Genomic DNA, 18,323 nt, shown 5'->3' with positions numbered 1-18,323 from the left:
AGGGCGGTATAAGAACACAGCTTCACTGTTGTCTTTCACAGAGGAAATCACTGTAAAATGACCAGTTTATCACCAATTTATCCAAGTGATTTCAGTGAGGTTGTGTAAATCATTTTCAAGCTTTATTTACTTCATAAACAAAAAATTCAACCAACAAGGTGGACTAACCAACACAACAGTCAAGCACTACAGTATCAGAAGGCAGGAGACAGACAAAAAAAAAGGAAACACAAAAGACTAAGCAGCACAAATTTCACCCTTTTTTTTCTTTTTTTTTACTTCTACATTTAACTAATTGTTGTACAAATGTTTACATCCATTTATTAAAATCATCCACAGCCCTAAAGCAACATCATTTCATCTCTCCTTTAAATATGCTATAATTTATATCTGTATGATTAAAATTAGGTTGCTGCTTGGACAGCAGCAATTTAATTAACATGTTTGTATTAACATGAAAGGAATTTGTGGTTTTTATCATCTTGTTACTATCATACCCAGTTTCTTTACCGACATGTAATTGTGTTTAACGATGACACAAACAGATATTCAGAGAGATGCTTTGCTCTTTCCAACTCTTAAATGACCAATCCAGAGGTGTTATTTGGTATTTTAGATATTAAGGGGCCCGTCAGCCCCCTATCAAGCATTTTGAAACAGTAAATAGTCAACTCACATTAAAAAAAAAAGAAGCTTTGAATAAAACGGGTCTGTTTAATCTGACACATTTAAGAAGATCACATTTTCCCTGTGTTTTTAAATCTGTTTCTACCACACATCACTGAAATACTCCCAGACCTCAATCTGGGCAGTGAAACCTGGAAGACACAGTAAGTCAACTGAACCATTCATTTTTTTCATTAAAACCACACATTTTAGCTCCAGTAAATAAAAACCAATACATTAAACCAAACTGGGCAGTTCAATGTGTAACATGCAGTAGCTAAATCCGTAGCTATTGCATGCGATAAAAGTCTGAATCACATGGTGGTGAGGATAATCTCATTTCAGTAAATAAAAACGTATAAATTGTCGTTCCCAGCTAGGAGCGATGCTGAGCAGAGACAAATCTTACACCACCCAGCACATTCATCCACATATTAAGTATTTATGGCTTTTGACTTTTCTCATGCTTGTCAAAAATAAATATATTCTGCTTATTGTGACAAATCCAACAGTTGCCATCCATTGCTGACAAATGTGTAAAAGCTTAGTAGCTGAATATAATTTCTAAAACACTATTATGGCTGAATAAGAAAAAGGCACAAATATCAGGTCAATAATGCAATATTGCATCTCTGAGGGTTTTTTTGAACTTTGTATGCCAACCATAAAACAACATCAGAAACTCTAGAGAACAACAGTAATGACAGCACAACTCATTTACAGCATAGAAGTAGAGTTAACTTCAACTCAATCAATGAAACGATCAAATCAATAGATACAGATGTTGAAAAAAAGTGTACTGTCACCTTTCAATAGGGACTTTTAACAATGTCAAGTTTTTGCATGCAAGATCAGAAGGACGCTGCTGTTTGGTCCAACTGGATCCTTCAATATCTACTAAAAGGTATGAAGAGTCTTAAAGGGAAAAGAAACAGTTCAGAGAATGCCTCCGAACCACAAATAATTGACCCTGATGTGGTGGGAACAATCTTCTGGCTAGGCCGTCGATGATGTGAGGATGAAGAGAGCGACAAGAAGTTTCGTAAAAAGGAGTTGTCGGAGAAGTTGGGGTTTGAGGGTGGTCCTGGTTGCTTTACACATCCGTCCGACACTTGGGTATGAGGGGTCCTCCCTCAAGCCTTCTCTTTCTTACTGCGGATGGAAAAGGAAGACAAAAGAGACAAAGAGAGACGAAATGGGAAAGGACAAGATGAAAAGATGAGAGGAAACAAAAGGGAGAGAGAGAGAAGGAAGAGAGCAAAAAATTAGAAATGCAATGCGAGACGGTTGGTTTGTTATCACCATCAAAATAATGATGAATGACAAACTGTAGCAGAGAGAAGTAGGTCTGCTTCATTTACTTTACATGAGTGGAAAGAGAGGCAGCTGAAAGGAGGAAGATTCGAGTTACAGCAGTTTGTCGCCAGCTTGAAGGGAAAAAAATAGAAGATATCAAAGAGATGGATTCTATAACCGACAAAACAGGATAAAGGCCATCACTCAGTCTTCCTGTATTGTTTATGTACCATGCATTGACAATATGCACAATACTTGAGGCAATGCACTCCTATAACTTTGTTGGAATCATGGTGGTCCACAAAATCTTGTGGACCTGAGTGTAGTAGGTTTGATTTAATGAGTAAAAAACATTAGAAAAAAGGCCCAATCTTGCAAAGCTAGAGACGTTTGCAGCAACATCTGAAGTACAGTAGTCTGTCTGAGTATTGTGGAAATACTTTGAATTGCTTTTGCATAATTCCGGAAATAATCAAACCAAGCAACAATCAAGCAAACAGACCAGGAGAAAACAACCTTTTCTTGTGAAGATATTTTTAAAAAAAACTTATTGAATCTTGGTGCCGTAATTTCCCAAAATTCAAATCGACTGCCAGCAGTCAGCGTCTGTAACAAGTGTTTTCAGGCTGAGCTTAATGCTCATCTATGGACAACCTGCAGCCTGGAATTTACTTTGAATGACTGTTAGTTACACTTTTCAACGTCAGAGGAAGACCACTCCAGGTCGGATATTTTAACAGCAGCCAATGTGGTTCTCGATCCATACATGAAGAACTGGACTGGTGGTCTTTTTTATGAGCAGTAGTACTCACCAAGACCTGTAAACAGAACTGCTGTATGTATAAAGTCTTTCTGAGCCCCCTGTAGTCTCTGCTGTCATTTAATGATGAAAATACTTCTTGTTTTCCCTTGGGCTTTTCCCTTCAGGGGTCTCCACAGCCAATCAGTGTCCTCCATCTAACCCTGTCCTTTGCATCCTCTTCTCTCACACCAACTACCTTCATGTCCTCTTTCACTACATCCATAAACCTCCTCTTTGGTCTTCCTGTCACTTTCTTCACTTCCTGTCACACAGTTAACTCTCACATAAAGGCAAAAATGTCTTTCTTTTAAAAGAAAAAAATGATTGAAAGAACTCTATTAATGTCAATATTATATTTCTTGCATTGTTAGATAGAGTTTCTTCTTGTTTTGGAAGATGTAGAGAAATTTCAGCGAGAAAAACAAAATGCATAGCAATTCCTGCAAAGGGGCTGGAGAGCAACAAGCAGCTAAATTTAGGAGACACTGTCAGAAGTTGATCCAAACCAGAAGCGACGAGAATGTGAAGAAGAAGAAGAAGAAGGAAAGCAAAGCATACAGAAACTGTCACAGCAGTAAGAAAGGTGGTGGCAGAGCTTTTTGGATGGCCTGGAAAAGGAACCGGGTGATGTTGGCAAAAAGAGAAGTGAGGCTTAGCGGTCAAAGAGTGTTTATATTCCTGTTTTGATTTTTTGTACTTAGTCTTAGACTTGAACTTTTTCCCGAAGGCCCTCTCCAGCTCAGGGACAGACAGAGTGAGGGTGACGGAGCCATCCGACTCTGACCTGACAACTCGGGCTTAAAAAATGGAGGAGGGAAAAGATTTCAACAAGATTATGACACATGTGACGAACACCCTGGACACAAACTTCACCATCACTAACTTTTGTGAAGCTTTTCTGTTACACAAACAACGTTACATGAATTACAAAAAGGTTTCAGCGTATGTGCATGACACAAACCTTTGTTATGGCAGCAGCAACATTTTGTTCTCTCCTTTAAGCACAGACTCTTTTCTCGGTGCTGATGTCATGACTTAAGAAGCTACTGCTCTGATTGGCTGGCTCGTTCTGGCTGTACTACTGAGTTACCAGCTGATTATATCACTCTTATTCTTGTGTGAGAGTCTGATTTATGCAGAACCGAAGAGATACGGTAAAAAATAAAGTCTCAGCGCTGACGCACAGGAACCACCGACGCTGCCAAATGACAACTTTTTTTTTTTTGTAAGAGCAACAAAAGCGCTGAGGTCAATCGGTGATCAGACGTACGTACTGGATCTATCTGTTCAAAAACAATTCAAGAACTTTTTGTTATGTTCTGGATTCAGTCAGTCAGAGCAGGCGTGTGTGTGTGTGCGTGTGTGTGTGTGTCCAACCCACCCAAGTCATTGTTGTTCATCATGGCATTGGAGCCTCGGAGACGCGGGCCCTGCTGGGTGAAATGATATCCAAACTTCAACAGCGTGTTGTTTTTCTCCAGCATGCTGGCTATCTCCATCTCTACCTTGTTTCCTAACGGCTGGCTCTGGATGGAGGAGGATGAACAAGAAGATATGAGGAAATTAATCATAAGGGGTAAAAACAAGAGCATGTAAGTTAATAAGGTGTGGACCTACGCAGGGCGTTTGGGGTAGATTTAATCCTAATAATATAGATTATATGAATGTTCAAACATGATGACAGATTTAGCATTTTTGTCAGTGTGTGACCACACCTGACCTGAGAACACACAAGGAGTACCACGGCACAGGATAAAGAGGATTCAATGTGTTGGAAAAGCTTGAATTTATTATGTATATTATATATGTACCAGAATACGTATTATTATGACATATATAATATTACATATTATATATATATAATATTAAATTTTTTCTTAAATTAAAAAATATATATATTATATATGTACCGGTATACGTATTATTATTATTTCAGGCAATAGATTTTTATTTTTTTATTTTTTTTGAATGACAATAAAATAAATGTCATGGAAGTCAGGGGAAAAATGGGAGATGCATCGCAGAGCTAAGCTTCATTCAAAACAGGGAACTAATGAGTGAACAGCGAGTCACAGCTATGCACTCTGACTCATCACAATGCAATTAGTGCCTATTAGAATGAAGTGGCAAAGATGGCCTGTGTACACTACCTGACATGAATACCCACACTCACATTTTTTCCATGGTTGGTGTGTGTGAGTGTGCACACACACTATGCAGCTGGTACCTGATTGTCTATCTTGAGCTCCTGTAGTGTGGTGTTAAACTGCAGCGACTCTATGAGGGCCAGGATTCCAGTCCCTGTGATGAAGTTGGACTCAACGTTCAGGCTCTTCAGTGTCGTGTTTACCTTCAACATCTCTGCAAAGGCCTGAGGAGAGACACAAATGTGCGTTCTGTATCTGGATTCAGTTGCTTTTGCAGCCATTTGTTCTTTGATATCATCAAAAGGGGTGCACGTTAACAAAAGTTACCATAAAGTGACTCTGTGAGGCTTAAATTTCTCATTAGATGTAAAAGTGGTCGACATATCACACACACACACACACACACACACACACACACACACACACACACACACACACACACACACAAAACAATTCTGGGAATGAAGAAAAGGAAATTGCATTAAATGAAAAGTTCACCCAAAAAATGAAAATTCAATCAATATTTCCCCAGTTTTATTGGAAAGTCAGGTGAAGATTATAATCCACAGAACATTGTAGTATGGTAGCATGTTGCAGCATTGTCCTCAACATTCATTCATTCATTCATTTTCCAACCCGCTTAATCCGCTAGCACAGGTCGCGGGGTAGCCAGTGCCTATCCTGGCAGTCTCAGGGCGTGAGGCGGGGGACACTCCGGGCACGACGCCAGTGTACCGCGGAGCCACACAGAAACAAACAAGCATTCACACACACACTCACTCCTATGGTCAATTTGGGACCGGCCAATTAACCTGAAGCGCATGCTTTTGGAGGTGGGAGGAAGCCGGAGAACCCGGAGAGAACCCACGCAGACACGGGGAGAGCATGCGAACTCCGCACAGAGCGGGACTCGAACCCGGGTCCGCCGTGATGTGAGGCAGCAGCGCTAACCACTGCGCCACTGTGCCGCCCCTGTCCTCAACATGTAAACTGTAAAAATGTAAAAAGTTAACACTGCATTTGGCCTAATTTAAATATTCATAAACCGCATGATCCAAAATTGGTTTTAAAAAACCCCACCTTCCTTCCCTACGCCGTTCAAAAAAATGTCTTATTTGTCTGCATCGCCTTGTTTTTTGGGAATACTCAACACCATTTTGCTGTGAAGATTCAGAAATGTTTTGTTCACCGACTTGCCAGGAGTGTAAGGATGCAATAATGGCAGACTGAATTCTCATTTTTGGAGGGTGACTGAAGTTAAATCTTCAAAAAATCAGTAAAATTCTGTGTTTTATGCTCCGGTTGTGACTTACAAATGCTACAGGGTCATTGCTTCTGGTTCCTACAATACTGAACCTCTCCACCACGGTGTTCTTTACTAGAGCCTCAGCGTAGGCCCTCAGAGTCTTGATGGGGATGTTCTGGTTTCAGAAACACAAACAGCAAAAATATTACAGCTCATTAACTTTACATAAACCGTGTGTGGTTTGACTCATTTCTCCTGACATCCAAAAAAGGAGAAAGAAGTTTTTTAGTAGGTTCATTCCAAATTGCTCTGTTTACTTGTCATTTCGGTCACTTTTAAAATGTTATTCACATGTAAATAGAAGAAACAGATTTCGTCTGGTTCGTGAAATGCTTCAAATGTGTTCCTTGAAACGCATTTTTGGAGCATTATAAAAATAATAATAATAATTTGCATACTTAAAAAATATAACTTAAAGATCAGGACCAGGAAATACTTACCCTGATGTTGTTGAGATTAACCTCAACCAGATCTGGGTCATTCCTCTTTACTCTCAACAGGGTCTCTTCGACATCGGTGGAGTTGGGCTCTTCGTCAGGCACTGGTTTATACTGGGTGCACTGGATCACACCTGCAACACAGTCACACACCTTCATGAACAAGAGACCAAATTTAACAGATTTTAATCTGTACAAATTCATATGAAACAACAGGACATGTGAAGTTATGGAAAACAAGCAAGGTGTTTAAAGTACCTTCACATGTTTTGAGATAAAACAGAAAAGGACGCTTTTGAAAGTTGGGTCAAAATGCCAGAGGCATAAAGAAAAAAAAAAAATTGTACACATTATACATATGATATTGAAAGTTATGTGAAGTTTCTCAGGTTAGAAAAAGTTTCTGTAGTTTAACCAAAACAACCAGTTCAACGTTCTATAAAATATGTGACAAAATGGGGACATGGAACATGAGAGACAATTAAAAACAAGCAGAATGCCTTCATCCAGCTGGTTTGAAATAATATTAATTATAGTCACTGTGCTAAAAGTATCTCCTTTATTACCTGGAAGATTTTTCACACACAATATAGACAGCTCTGCAGAAATTGCAGCAATATGTATCCCGGTTTATTTTTTTGACAGGAAGCTTCAAGCTTAGAAGCCACAATTAAGATTTAAGTATTTTTAAATCAGTTTATAACCTTAAATCTTCCTTGTTTTTTATTGTTGTTGTTTTTTTAATCTCCATCTTCTTCTGCTGTTTAAGGGATTGTTTTGCTGCAAAGCTCTAAAAAACATCTGTAGACTAAAAAGCTTCACCTGACTGTCCATTAGCAGGGGGACAAAGAGTGAATCGTTTCTTTTTAAGGTGGAAAGATCTTTAAAAAAAATAATGCAGCGCAATATCTTTGTATGTAGTAAAGCAAGAGATGAACAGATGAATCATCAGTGTTATTCCTGGAGCAGCACCCAGACAATCCACAAGTGTCTGTATACACTTGGCTTTAGCTTTAAGTTTAAATCGGTGTAAGATATGTTTGTGCATACATGGAAAGCAAAAAAAAAAAAAGTCTGATCTCATCATCTTTACTAAAATAAACCCAAATTCTGCCCTCATGAGATCATTTCACTTGATCCCACTCCAACTGCTTCGACATTCTTCGCGAATGATGCCAAATTTTCTTCAAACTTGTTGAGCGATCTGCTTTCTTTTAGCACACTTTTACTCGCTTCACGAAAGCTCCTACAACACACGTAACTGTGATTGAAGGAGCGACGACAGGTCAGTCGGTGCGAGTCTCCGTTGCATCGTTTTATCAGATGTGTGAAAGCATGTGTGCGCTTACTGTTAAGGCCTTGCTTGTTGACTATGGTGCTGCTGGCCAGAGCTTCATAGTACTGCTGGTTACTCATCAGGGTGTGCATACCCAGGATGGCTGAAAGACAGGGAGAAATGGACAGAATAAAGGGGAGGGAGAGAGAGAGAAAATATTCAAAATGAGTACATTTGACGATCGTCCAGTCACAGCCCTTCAGTGGACCCCCCCCCATGCTAATACAGACAGCAGAACAGCACTTGAAGCATCACAGGCGAGTCAAACCCGACACTGATGTTTCAACATTCATATGGTTGCATCGTGTGAACATTCAGGTACACTATGTTTAGTCAAACCATATACTGGCTCTGCACCTCGCCTTCTCACCTACTGATCACAGATCTGTGTGAGCGTTTAATGTAATGTACTGTATGTCTGTTTCTTCAGTGTGTCTTATTTTATAACTCTGCCCTGAGTAGTAATATTGTTTGACAAGATTTCTGTTAGGACGTTATCAACTGTGGTAAAAACTGATGTGTTTGTTGCAGCATTTAGAGTTATCTTTCAGGACACTACAAGTGAGAGGACACGGTTTCAATGCATGCAGTTCTTTTATTTTTAAATAAATGTAATAAATATATTTATAGATATATCATTATCATTTATACATTTATTTAATAAATTAAATACATTTAAATATTCTTTTATTTTGCTGGAAGAATATAGACTTTTAATAATTGTCAACTAAAAATAATTTAAAGACATACTTCAGCTAATAAAGCTAAATGACACAGGTGCAACAAGTAGAACCCATTGTGAACATTTACCATAGTTCACACTTTCATAAGAATTCCAGTATAATGCCTGTACAGTACAGACAGCCCGCTTCTGCCACAAAGTCAAGCTGTGCGGCTTTCCTAAACATATCCTCTGAAAACAGCTGACCCAAAAAAATTTAAATAAAACTGCAGTTATTTTGTTCTCAATCCATCCTGATGGAAAAGGAACCAGAGTTTACATCAGCTTCAATTCTTTTTGTTTAAAACACTGCAGTTTTTTATACTGTGATGCTCCAGAAATGTTTTGTAAATGAAGGGAAATTTATTTCTATCAAAATGGAGTTGATTTGATAAAAATTAATTACATTTTTTTTTGGGGTGAGCTGACACGACAAAAATCAGAATGACAGGATCAGAATCATTTACATGCAAAAAAACCAATGCGTGCAGTCTGCAGGTACCAGAGTTGGTCTTCAGCTAGAGAACATTGATATCCAGCAGGAATGGAGAAGGTGGAGGTGATGGAGAGACTGACAGAGGGAGGGAAAAAGGAGGAGGAACGATAGAAGACTGGAGGAAATGGAGAAAATTAGATATGACGGTGTTTACAGTGATTAGTGACAGAGGATGAAGAAGAATCAGCTGAACGTTCATCATCAGATCAATATGAACAGGAATCAATCGTATTGTTTGTGTACGTCTGTGGGTGTGTTTATTTAATTCATTTTCAGATTCCTCTAAAAAAAAACTAATAACTAATTTTAGAGTTAAACACACAGATCTTCTTTCCATTCATTGTAATCTTCTTGAGAAAAGATCTTTAGTAAAAGATATTAAAATTGCTGTAGTACTTAAAAAAAAACCAACAACACTTAAAAAATGTTCATGGAGAGATGTGAAGAGCGTTTGAGTACGTTACCTGCGATGTCACAGAGTTCAGCATCAGAAGCGCTTGCCAAGGCTTCTTCTAGCTCCGGCTCCAGAGTCACGCTCTCTATGATGGGGTCCACTATCTTCTTGGGCACATAGATTTTCCCTACAAGACAAAAAGATCCAATCCAAAAACAAAGACTCAATAACTATTAAGATGAGATGAGATGAGATGAGATATTCCTTGTATTTTTTAGCAATTTGTTGAAAGCTGAGAAGAGAGGATGCCGAGGTACGTATCCACACACAACCTTGAAGAGGATGCAGAAGCTGTTCTTCACTTACCCACCACCCAGTCCCTGAAAGTGCCAACTAGACCTTCATGAGATTCGAGCGCAGAACGTCTGGTACGTCTCACCATCCATCACACGTGACTGTGTTAACACTAGACTGGTACCGGCTCACTAACAGGCCTCACAAGGCCGGTGCCAACAGCGGTCTTTGTTGGATTCAAATCCTTCTTCAGCGAATACCTGAGATCTCCTCGACAGACCTTCATTTACTCAACACACCACAAAAATCTCAACCTACTTTTTCCACTACCTCACCGAGATAATAGTGAACCGTCTCCTTAGCTCTCATCTCTAATACACCATTGCTGGGTGATTTTCACCCGGGCAAATTTATTTACATGATTTTCCGCACTAGAAGGCAGCACCTAGAAGCCTTTAATTTTCTCAAAAATCGACAGTGCGCCTTATAATCCAGTGCACTTTATAATCCAGTGCGATTTATAATCCAGTGCGTTTTATAGTGCAGAAAAATACTGTACATGGTTCTCAATATGTTGTGTTTGTATCATGGGTCCCTGGGAAGCTTCAGCATTGTTTTTGATGTCTTTTTCACTTTTTCAGACTCAAATGTCCAAAAAATGGCTCCACCAAACACCGAGCTCCCAGTATTATCATTATTATTGCTTTACAAATTTTTTGAATTCATAATTTTTTTGAATTCATAAATTTTTCAGTACAGTATTTTCTGCACTACAAGGTGCACTGGACTATAAGGCGTACCTTCAATGAACGGCCTACTTTAAAACTTATTTAAAAAAATAAAGCCCATTGGATTATAAGGCACACTGTCCGTTTTTGAGAAAATCAAAGGCTTTATAGTGCGGAAAATACTGTAATTTTGGAACATTTTTTAGGGACACCCCCCCATGATTCTTTTACTTTGCCACACATGCCAAAGTTGGAAATAAAAGAAAACTGCTCTAAATTGGGATGTGTTGTCATATTTTCCTTTAGTTTGATGACAAATGTTTTTTGTTGGGTAGATCATGTCGGGTAAAAATCACCTGGCGTTAGTGACGGTGTTCAGACTTTTAGGGATCGTGTTATGGGGTTACGAAAACCAAGAAGAACTGACCTCTCTTTTCCCCCGTGAAGGGCACCAGGTCTTCCTTGTCAGGATGCTCTTTGGCCTGTTTCTCTAGATGGGCCAGCAGGTTATCTCTCTGAAACGTTCCTGTTGGAGCTTTCTTTGTCTGGTCCTTCTGCCGCATCCCAGCGGGCAACAATGCATTCTAGACAAGAAACAACACCTTGTGAAAAGACCGGCACCAACGTACTGGAGACAAGTATTAAGATTATATAAATGTGCCTCACTTCTTGTCCTGCAATGCCTTGTAACACCAGTGCAGAACAACAAAGAATGGCTCACTTCACAATTTCCTTCCTTTCCTACAACAGTGTAAATGAAGAACTACTTCTTTATTGATGGTGTAGTGGGGGTGTGGTTTATTTTTTTAGGAGCACTCCAGTTAGGGATGAGAGGGTCCATGGTAGTTTTGATTTTACATGGTTGGTAAGGTGCGCCTTGTAGTGCGAAAAAAATACTGTAGCTTTTTTTTTCAGGACGACAAAACACAACATATACACAATAAAATTGTTTGGTTAACAGAAAAGTGAGATGAAAATGGAGATAGTGTGTGTCTGGGCTCCGGTTGATGTAACTCCCACATCAGTCATAATCTCCGCTTCAGGCCTGAGACATTTCCCAGAGCTTTGCTGCTCACCATGTTATTTTCAACCTAGAGCAACATTGAAAACCAGGCTCTTGTAAGCGCTACTTATAGCTTCATATCTTATCAGTCCTCTCAACACTGGGAGGCCTCTCTCTCCTCGTAACTCTCTGTCTCTCTCACTCTTTGCGTCTCAAACTACGTCTAGTCTCTGGAGTGTAATGTCGCTGAAGTAATGAACAATTTTCATAAAGATTCCAAAGACTCAAAGTGCATTTACATGATGGCTCAATCTGAAATGTAATCTTTGGAGGTCCCCACTCTGCGCTGACGCGCTTCCTTGTAATCAAAAGCCCGACACTCAACAACCGATTGAAAAGTTTTAAAATGGGCCGTTGGTTGAAGGTGCGCCTTATAGTCCAGAAAATACTGTAGTTAAACTCAAACAACAAAACATTCAGAGTTCAGCGGTTAACGCTTCTGGGCAGAAACTTAATCCAGCCAACATTGGTTCCGACATCATTTAGCTCTTACAGGGGGACAACCTGTCAATACTGTACAGTAATTACAAAAGTCTATAGTGGTACGACGTAGTGGTAGGAAGCTTTCAGGGTCTTGTACAGATGTGCTGCTGAGAATAAGTGTCTACAACAGCTGCTAAAAGTAAAAAATAAAAACCAAAATATGTTGGGTGGGAATCCTGACATGTAAATAACAGAATAGAAATGAACACAATGAGCTGGAAGAGGCTAAAACACACACACATACGTACACACACACATACGTACACACACACATACGTACACACACACACACACACACACACACACACACACACACACACACACACACACACACACACACCTGCCTGTAAATCATGAGAATTTTCCTTCCAGAGTGAGAGAAATAAATATCCAGATATTTCAAATCACAACAGGGGAATTACACGACGGCGTCCGAGAAACAGTACGTCAAACACTTCAACTTTTACGTATTGAGGCCGTGCTGGAAGCACTAAAAACACACAATGTTCTTTTGATGACTAACATACGTTTGTCTTCCAACAATGCCAGTACGGCTGGCACTCTGGTTTTATTTTATCTCACTGGACTTCCGGATGCATTTTACTGGAACTGATGTGGGAAGCCTTGCTGGGAAGGTTGTGGTGTGTTTTAAGACACAGGGGCAATTAATGATTGAGTAACATGTTGCCCTCATGAACAGTTACAAATATAAAAAGCACACACACACACATGGCTTGTTACAGTTTCTTCTGTTTATATCATCAGTCCCTCTGGTTAAACACCGCTTGTATCAGTTTCATACACACACACACACACCCACACACACACACACAAGCCTATTAGTTCTGCTGTCTGCACTGCAAGCAATTAGTCATCACCATGGTTATACACTAAAAAAAAAAAGCAACAAACACTCAACACAATAATATTTGATGGATTTTCCCTTCTATAACTCAACTGACATGATACACTACCAGGGCTCAAACAAAAAAAAAATAACAAAAAAATATTTGAACTATTTTGTAAACTTAAATCTCAACTGATGCAAAGCCATTCAATGATTTTTTTTCATAATTTGTTAAAAATAATTTTTAACCTAAATTTATTATTAAAATACTTTTATTCCTTTAAATATAAACTTTAAATATAAATTCCTATGAACGAGCACTGAGAATAGCACTTTAAAGAATAGCACTTTATCCAATATCAAAATGACCACAATTGAAGAAGCAGAAATTTAAATTTCTTTTATGAAAACCAACTCCAGATTTTTATTTAAACGCAGATACAAACCATAAAAAACATGTGCCTTTTTTACCTTAAAGAAAATAAATAAAAAAATATTTATTTTTTATTCAGAAACAGACCCAAATTTAGTGGATTCATTAACGTGATCTAAAAAGTATGATGTTTGATGTTATTACATAATACAGTCAAACAATTGACGATAACACTAGCTGTGTAAGACACTCCTCTGTTCATGCATTAACACATGTTTACTTAACATATATGTGACTGGGTAACGACGAAAACGAACCAATAAGAATTCGGTTGAGACCACAATAACGTGGCTACATAAACGTATATAACTGAGGTAAATGACTGTAGAGGGCTTTCTGTTGAGCCTGCGTGGTCACATAACTCTCCACAGACACCAACAATCGTGACAGGAATTCCTCCGTATGGAATTTAAATTATAAACTCACATCAGGATCCAGCTCCTCTAATTCATCCTCTAATCGCTGCAACTCTTCTTCCGACAGTTTCTTTAGCAGCTCGTCCTCGTCTACGTCCCTGTACTTCTCCATCTCCTTCCTCAACACCGACATGATGGAACACCTGGAACCACAGTTCATGTCATTTCAATGCAGCACGCACATAAAAAACTCAAAGTGATGTGATATGCAGGATATGTCATTTTTTTGTTCACGCAAGTTCAAATGATATTTGGATAGGATGTGTTTCTGCAAACTCTGTTCTCATTTCCGCCAATGATGATGGGTACTACAGTATCTTATAATATCAATAGTACGTAGGTGATAAAATCAGTATTTACATTAAACGTCCACTTTAATTACCTCATCTTGTATAGATTTGTAGAGGTTCAGATTGAGAGATAAATATATAAACAGACACAATTGGATGTCAGATGTTACCTCTATTTCCCCCTCCAGATAAAATGTAGATCAGGAGCCAGCAAGACCCTGGTTTTGAGGACAATCTCAATATCTGCGAATAAAGACAAAAGATAAACTAGTAAAACTAGGGAAATAATTTTTGATGAGCAAGAAGAGTGAATTTAAATCACATTATGGAACATGAGTGTCGCTTTACCGTTGAAAACATGATTGAACTCACCTCAATGATCCCCAACAAAGAGGTAAAACACAAGCAAAGGCAGCCAATGAGCCAAAAAGCGCTCCTGGGAAAGAGCGAAACCTGGTGGAAAAAAATAAACACGCACAGAGTAAAGAGAGATTAATGGCGCTCAAATTTAGAAAGTATAAACTGAGTAGTAGAGGAAAAATTAAAAATGAAGCATCATATTGTACAGCTTTTCCATTCCAGAATGTCTTAAATATCGTTGAAACAGTTTCATTTCTTGTTATAAATCCCTGATTAGGCAGCTCTCAACCCAAGAAACAAATCCCAACACAAAGAGCCTGTAAACACATTTTGCTCATACACTTTTGTTTCGTGCAGATTGAACATAAATGATGAGGTAACATTTTGGGATTAAATAACTAGGGACAAGGATTATAAATACAACTATGACTAGAAGTCCTATTTAACTACATCTAAAATGTAGACGTATCATCCTTGTCAAATAATCCAGTAAAATAAGATACAATAAATAAATACGGGATATGAGCAATATAAGGTTCCGCAATTATTTTTGCAAATGTTTGTAGTAGGAAGTAAATTGAAAATCCAAGAGTTTAGTTAGGATGAAAAATAAATTCTTAATTTTTTTTAAATAATAAAGAGTGACAAATAAAATAGGTTGCAGATGCTACCTTTGATTTTAACACGAGCTGAAAATGTGTGACAAGATTAATTAGACGGGTCTTAGAAATGCAGCTCGATGAAAAAGACAAATTCAAGATGTTAGACTCGACTCAAAAAGCCGGTGAGAAGACGAGGGTCTTCAGCAGAGATCTGAATATATCTAGAGTTTTTGCTGATCGGATATGGATCGGAAAGGACGCATCACAAAAGGCGGGAGCGCCAATTTATTTTGGAGGTCATCTACTAGCTGCTGATTGGTAAAGCCTCACGCTTTCAGTCTGGGTGTGAAGGAGCACAAAATCTATGACAGAAATATGAAAAATCCATCTCATTTTAAGCTTGTTTAGTCTAAACTACAGCGCTACTTCCTCCGAGAATGACATCCTGTAGCTAGGATGGACTGTCTGATGTGCTGGTGGGCTTTGGGTTCCAAAGAAATCTGCACCAGGGTTAAAAAAATTTTTTTAACACTGAATTAGTCGGATATCATGTCTGGAAAAGTGATTTTGCTGATCCTACTGTTTACTTTACACAAGACATGAATGATGGACAACCTGCTGCAGAATATCTGTGCGCAACCACACTAAACACTTGGAGTTCACGTTGTCTCAAAGCCCCTGCTACCTCAAAACTATGGTTGGGTGGGATGAAATGTCTTGTGAGCTGCTACTGATATTTGCCCACATGACAACACTAAGAATAACTTTAGTGAGTCCATATCAAGGGATGAGAATGTTCTCAACTTGGGCGGAAAGGCTTGAGCTTAAAGACTCCAAAGTGCAGAATTATTCTCCATTTAATACGAATCCTAAAAGTTTCTTTTTGATCTCAAGCATGTCAAGCAAGTGTGTTTTGGCTAACCTCCTATAAAAGGTGGGGTCAAGCGTGCCGTCCTTTTGTTCTGTTCTCTCTAAGCTCCGTGACAAGACAAGTTTCCAAAACCAAAAAGATGAAGAACTGGGCTGAGCTCCAAATAACGCCGCTGGAAGAAGAGACGGAGCTGCTCTGATGATATCGAACAGGCCTGTGCCTGTATTTAGTTACAAGCTTCTGCTTCACAGGATGTTCACTAGCTGGGCAGACTGGAAAACACCGATGATGTCCACATAAGTGAGAATCTACTTGCAAGAGTCGTAAACACTTAACTTGACCTTTGTCTTCTGAAAGCAGGTCTGTCAAATCCCCTCAAGCCTCCAAGAATAGCAGCTCTCATATTAGATTTTTAATTAAAACAAAGATGTGTGTAAAACCTGCAAACTGATACGACATGAAAACCGATCTCAGAACAGCTTTTCTCATAATAAAATTTAAAAAATTTAAAATAATCCAGATACTTCTGCAGAAACTGAGTTTCTCAGGCCTGAAACTCTTGACGTGCTCTCAGTGTCGGGAAGTTCTCACACCTAATAACTCTTCTTCTTGCTCTTCTTCTTCACACAACATAACTTGTTGTTATAAAATGTCACGTAAAAAAAGTGGCATGTTGAGTGGCATCCAGTTCAGGACGCGTCACCGCCTCACCTACCTAAAGGAAACCCCCAGCCGGCGACCGGCCATGCAGGGACTGAGCATCTTTACACTGTTAATATCTGTGGCACAGTTTTATTGTGACATTTGTTCGGTCTGTCTGTCTAAATTATTCAGCACAAGTCTTTAAAACAGAGCCTGGTAGAAAAACAGCTGACGAGACAAGCAACTGGTCTGCCCTCCCCGCTGCATGTGGCTGAGATAAGCAAGTGTTTTCTGATCTGACAGTGACAAGGGTGTCCTCATTCAATAAGGTTAAACTCTGCATGGATACTACAAGAAATATATTATTACACCACAGAGAGTTTACAGTTTATTCTACATTTAAATATGAAGATATAGAAGAAGAAAAAAACAGCTTCTATCAAACAGGACAGTGTTAGATAATCTCCTGTTTCTGACTTTTAGAACAGCGGAAGCTGAATCCATCATGGCTGCTGTACTTCCACTGGGGACCAGTGCGGCATCATATGTCATGAAGTGCATAATGAGGGACCGAGCAAACCCACATGCTGCCTTGGACTTGAGGTAAGGCCATTTGTGCATTCTGCAGAGGTCAAAATGTCATATGTGTGTCACTTCCCCATTTAGGGTGTCATATCAATTTAGCTGCAGATATTACTGATTCCAAAATGAGGTACCGCCTCATGACAGCGTGTGTTTCATGGTTTAAACATTGTGTAACAAAGATTAATGACATTGGGTGGGTGAGAAGCAGTTGTTGTCACAGCAGGTTAAAAAAAAAAAAACAACTTAAAAAGCACCTGAAAAAACTTAATTGAGAGGAAATGCATGATTTACTAAAAAAAAAAAAAAGCTCCATTTAAACATTCAGTGAATAACTAGATTCTCACAGCACCTTTTGAAATGAAACTTTTTTCTACTTAACAGTTTCCATCAAAAGGGAGTTAGAAATCTGACTAAAATTTTCTACAAAGATAAGAATTATTCTGCAGGATTCATTCAACTCACCTCCTAAACGGCTGGGCAAAAAGTCACAGTAGCAGAGTACACTAATTTCTAGTGTTGGGATTTGTAATTCTTGTTGTATAAATGAATCAATTCTGTATTTTGATCCTCTCTGTGCAGGACGTTCATGGTATAATAACTCCAAGGCAAATATTTCTCCATCAGAATAGAAAAGTCGAGGTTTAAACAATCTTATTTTCCGGGAGAAGCCTTCATTCATATCAATGCAGTCATGGGGAATTTTTCTCAAAAGTAGTTTTCAGACTTATTTAACCCAGATCAGTCATCTCCACTCATTTAACAAGGGAATAAAGCTGCAGTATATTTTTTTGCATTTATTTCCGTACCTCCTCTCCGGGGCTATTTATAGCCGGACGGTCCCGCTGGGTGACAGCAACGAATACTTTGACCAGATATGGTTTCCTCCAGAGCCGCCTGGAGTCGTGCTGCTCGGGCCGCTCAGCTGCAGACGCGCAACGGCAGGAATCCGCAGAAAACCCTCGGCTAGACCGAAGCGGCCATGACGCGCGGAGGAGCCCGGGTTCAGCCGACTTCAGCGCGCAGACACGGATCCCTCCACGGTCACTCGTCGTCTCGTAGCGGGTGTGTGTGGACGTTCAGTCTCATCTCCCGCAAAGGGATAAGTAAA

The 18,323-nt window shown here is 39.1% G+C and overlaps 1 protein-coding gene across 2 annotated transcripts; it reads right to left on the bottom strand.

The window, feature by feature from the left end:
* Window positions 1–109: 109 nt before the first annotated feature.
* Window positions 110–18,302, bottom strand: tmod1 (tropomodulin 1). 2 transcript variants are annotated; one of them, XM_068321029.1, is made up of 13 exons: window positions 18,022–18,302; window positions 14,528–14,608; window positions 14,326–14,398; window positions 13,876–14,008; window positions 11,051–11,207; window positions 9,672–9,788; window positions 8,004–8,093; window positions 6,658–6,788; window positions 6,225–6,332; window positions 4,992–5,135; window positions 4,146–4,290; window positions 3,462–3,561; window positions 110–1,818 (listed from the first exon to the last, which is right to left on the bottom strand). In XM_068321029.1, the coding sequence occupies exons 4-13, from the start codon at window positions 13,996–13,998 to the stop codon at window positions 1,800–1,802; spliced, it is 1,134 nt and encodes a 377-aa protein (XP_068177130.1). In that variant the 5' UTR covers window positions 13,999–14,008; window positions 14,326–14,398; window positions 14,528–14,608; window positions 18,022–18,302; the 3' UTR covers window positions 110–1,799. The 2 variants fall into 2 exon arrangements, with proteins under 2 accessions (XP_068177130.1, XP_068177131.1); XM_068321030.1 differs by lacking the exon at window positions 3,462–3,561.
* Between the last annotated feature and the right edge of the window lie 21 nt (window positions 18,303–18,323).

The sequence above is a fragment of the Antennarius striatus genome, chromosome 8, assembly GCF_040054535.1.
Source record: "Antennarius striatus isolate MH-2024 chromosome 8, ASM4005453v1, whole genome shotgun sequence".
NCBI lineage: Eukaryota > Metazoa > Chordata > Actinopteri > Lophiiformes > Antennariidae > Antennarius > Antennarius striatus.
Note: the sequence above shows the minus strand (reverse complement) of the source record. Positions and strands in the feature narration are given on the sequence as shown.

Bases quoted from the DNA above. Each gene is read 5' to 3' on its own strand.
- tmod1 (XM_068321029.1), bottom strand. From the start codon at position 13,998: ATGTCGGTGTTGAGGAAGGAGATGGAGAAGTACAGGGACGTAGACGAG. The intron at 8,094-9,671 runs GTAACGTACTCA...CCTGTCTTTCAG, and splicing joins TGAACTCTGTGACATCGCAG to CCATCCTGGGTATGCACACC. The intron at 4,291-4,991 runs GTACCAGCTGCA...TCCTCCATCCAG, and splicing joins AGCTCAAGATAGACAATCAG to AGCCAGCCGTTAGGAAACAA.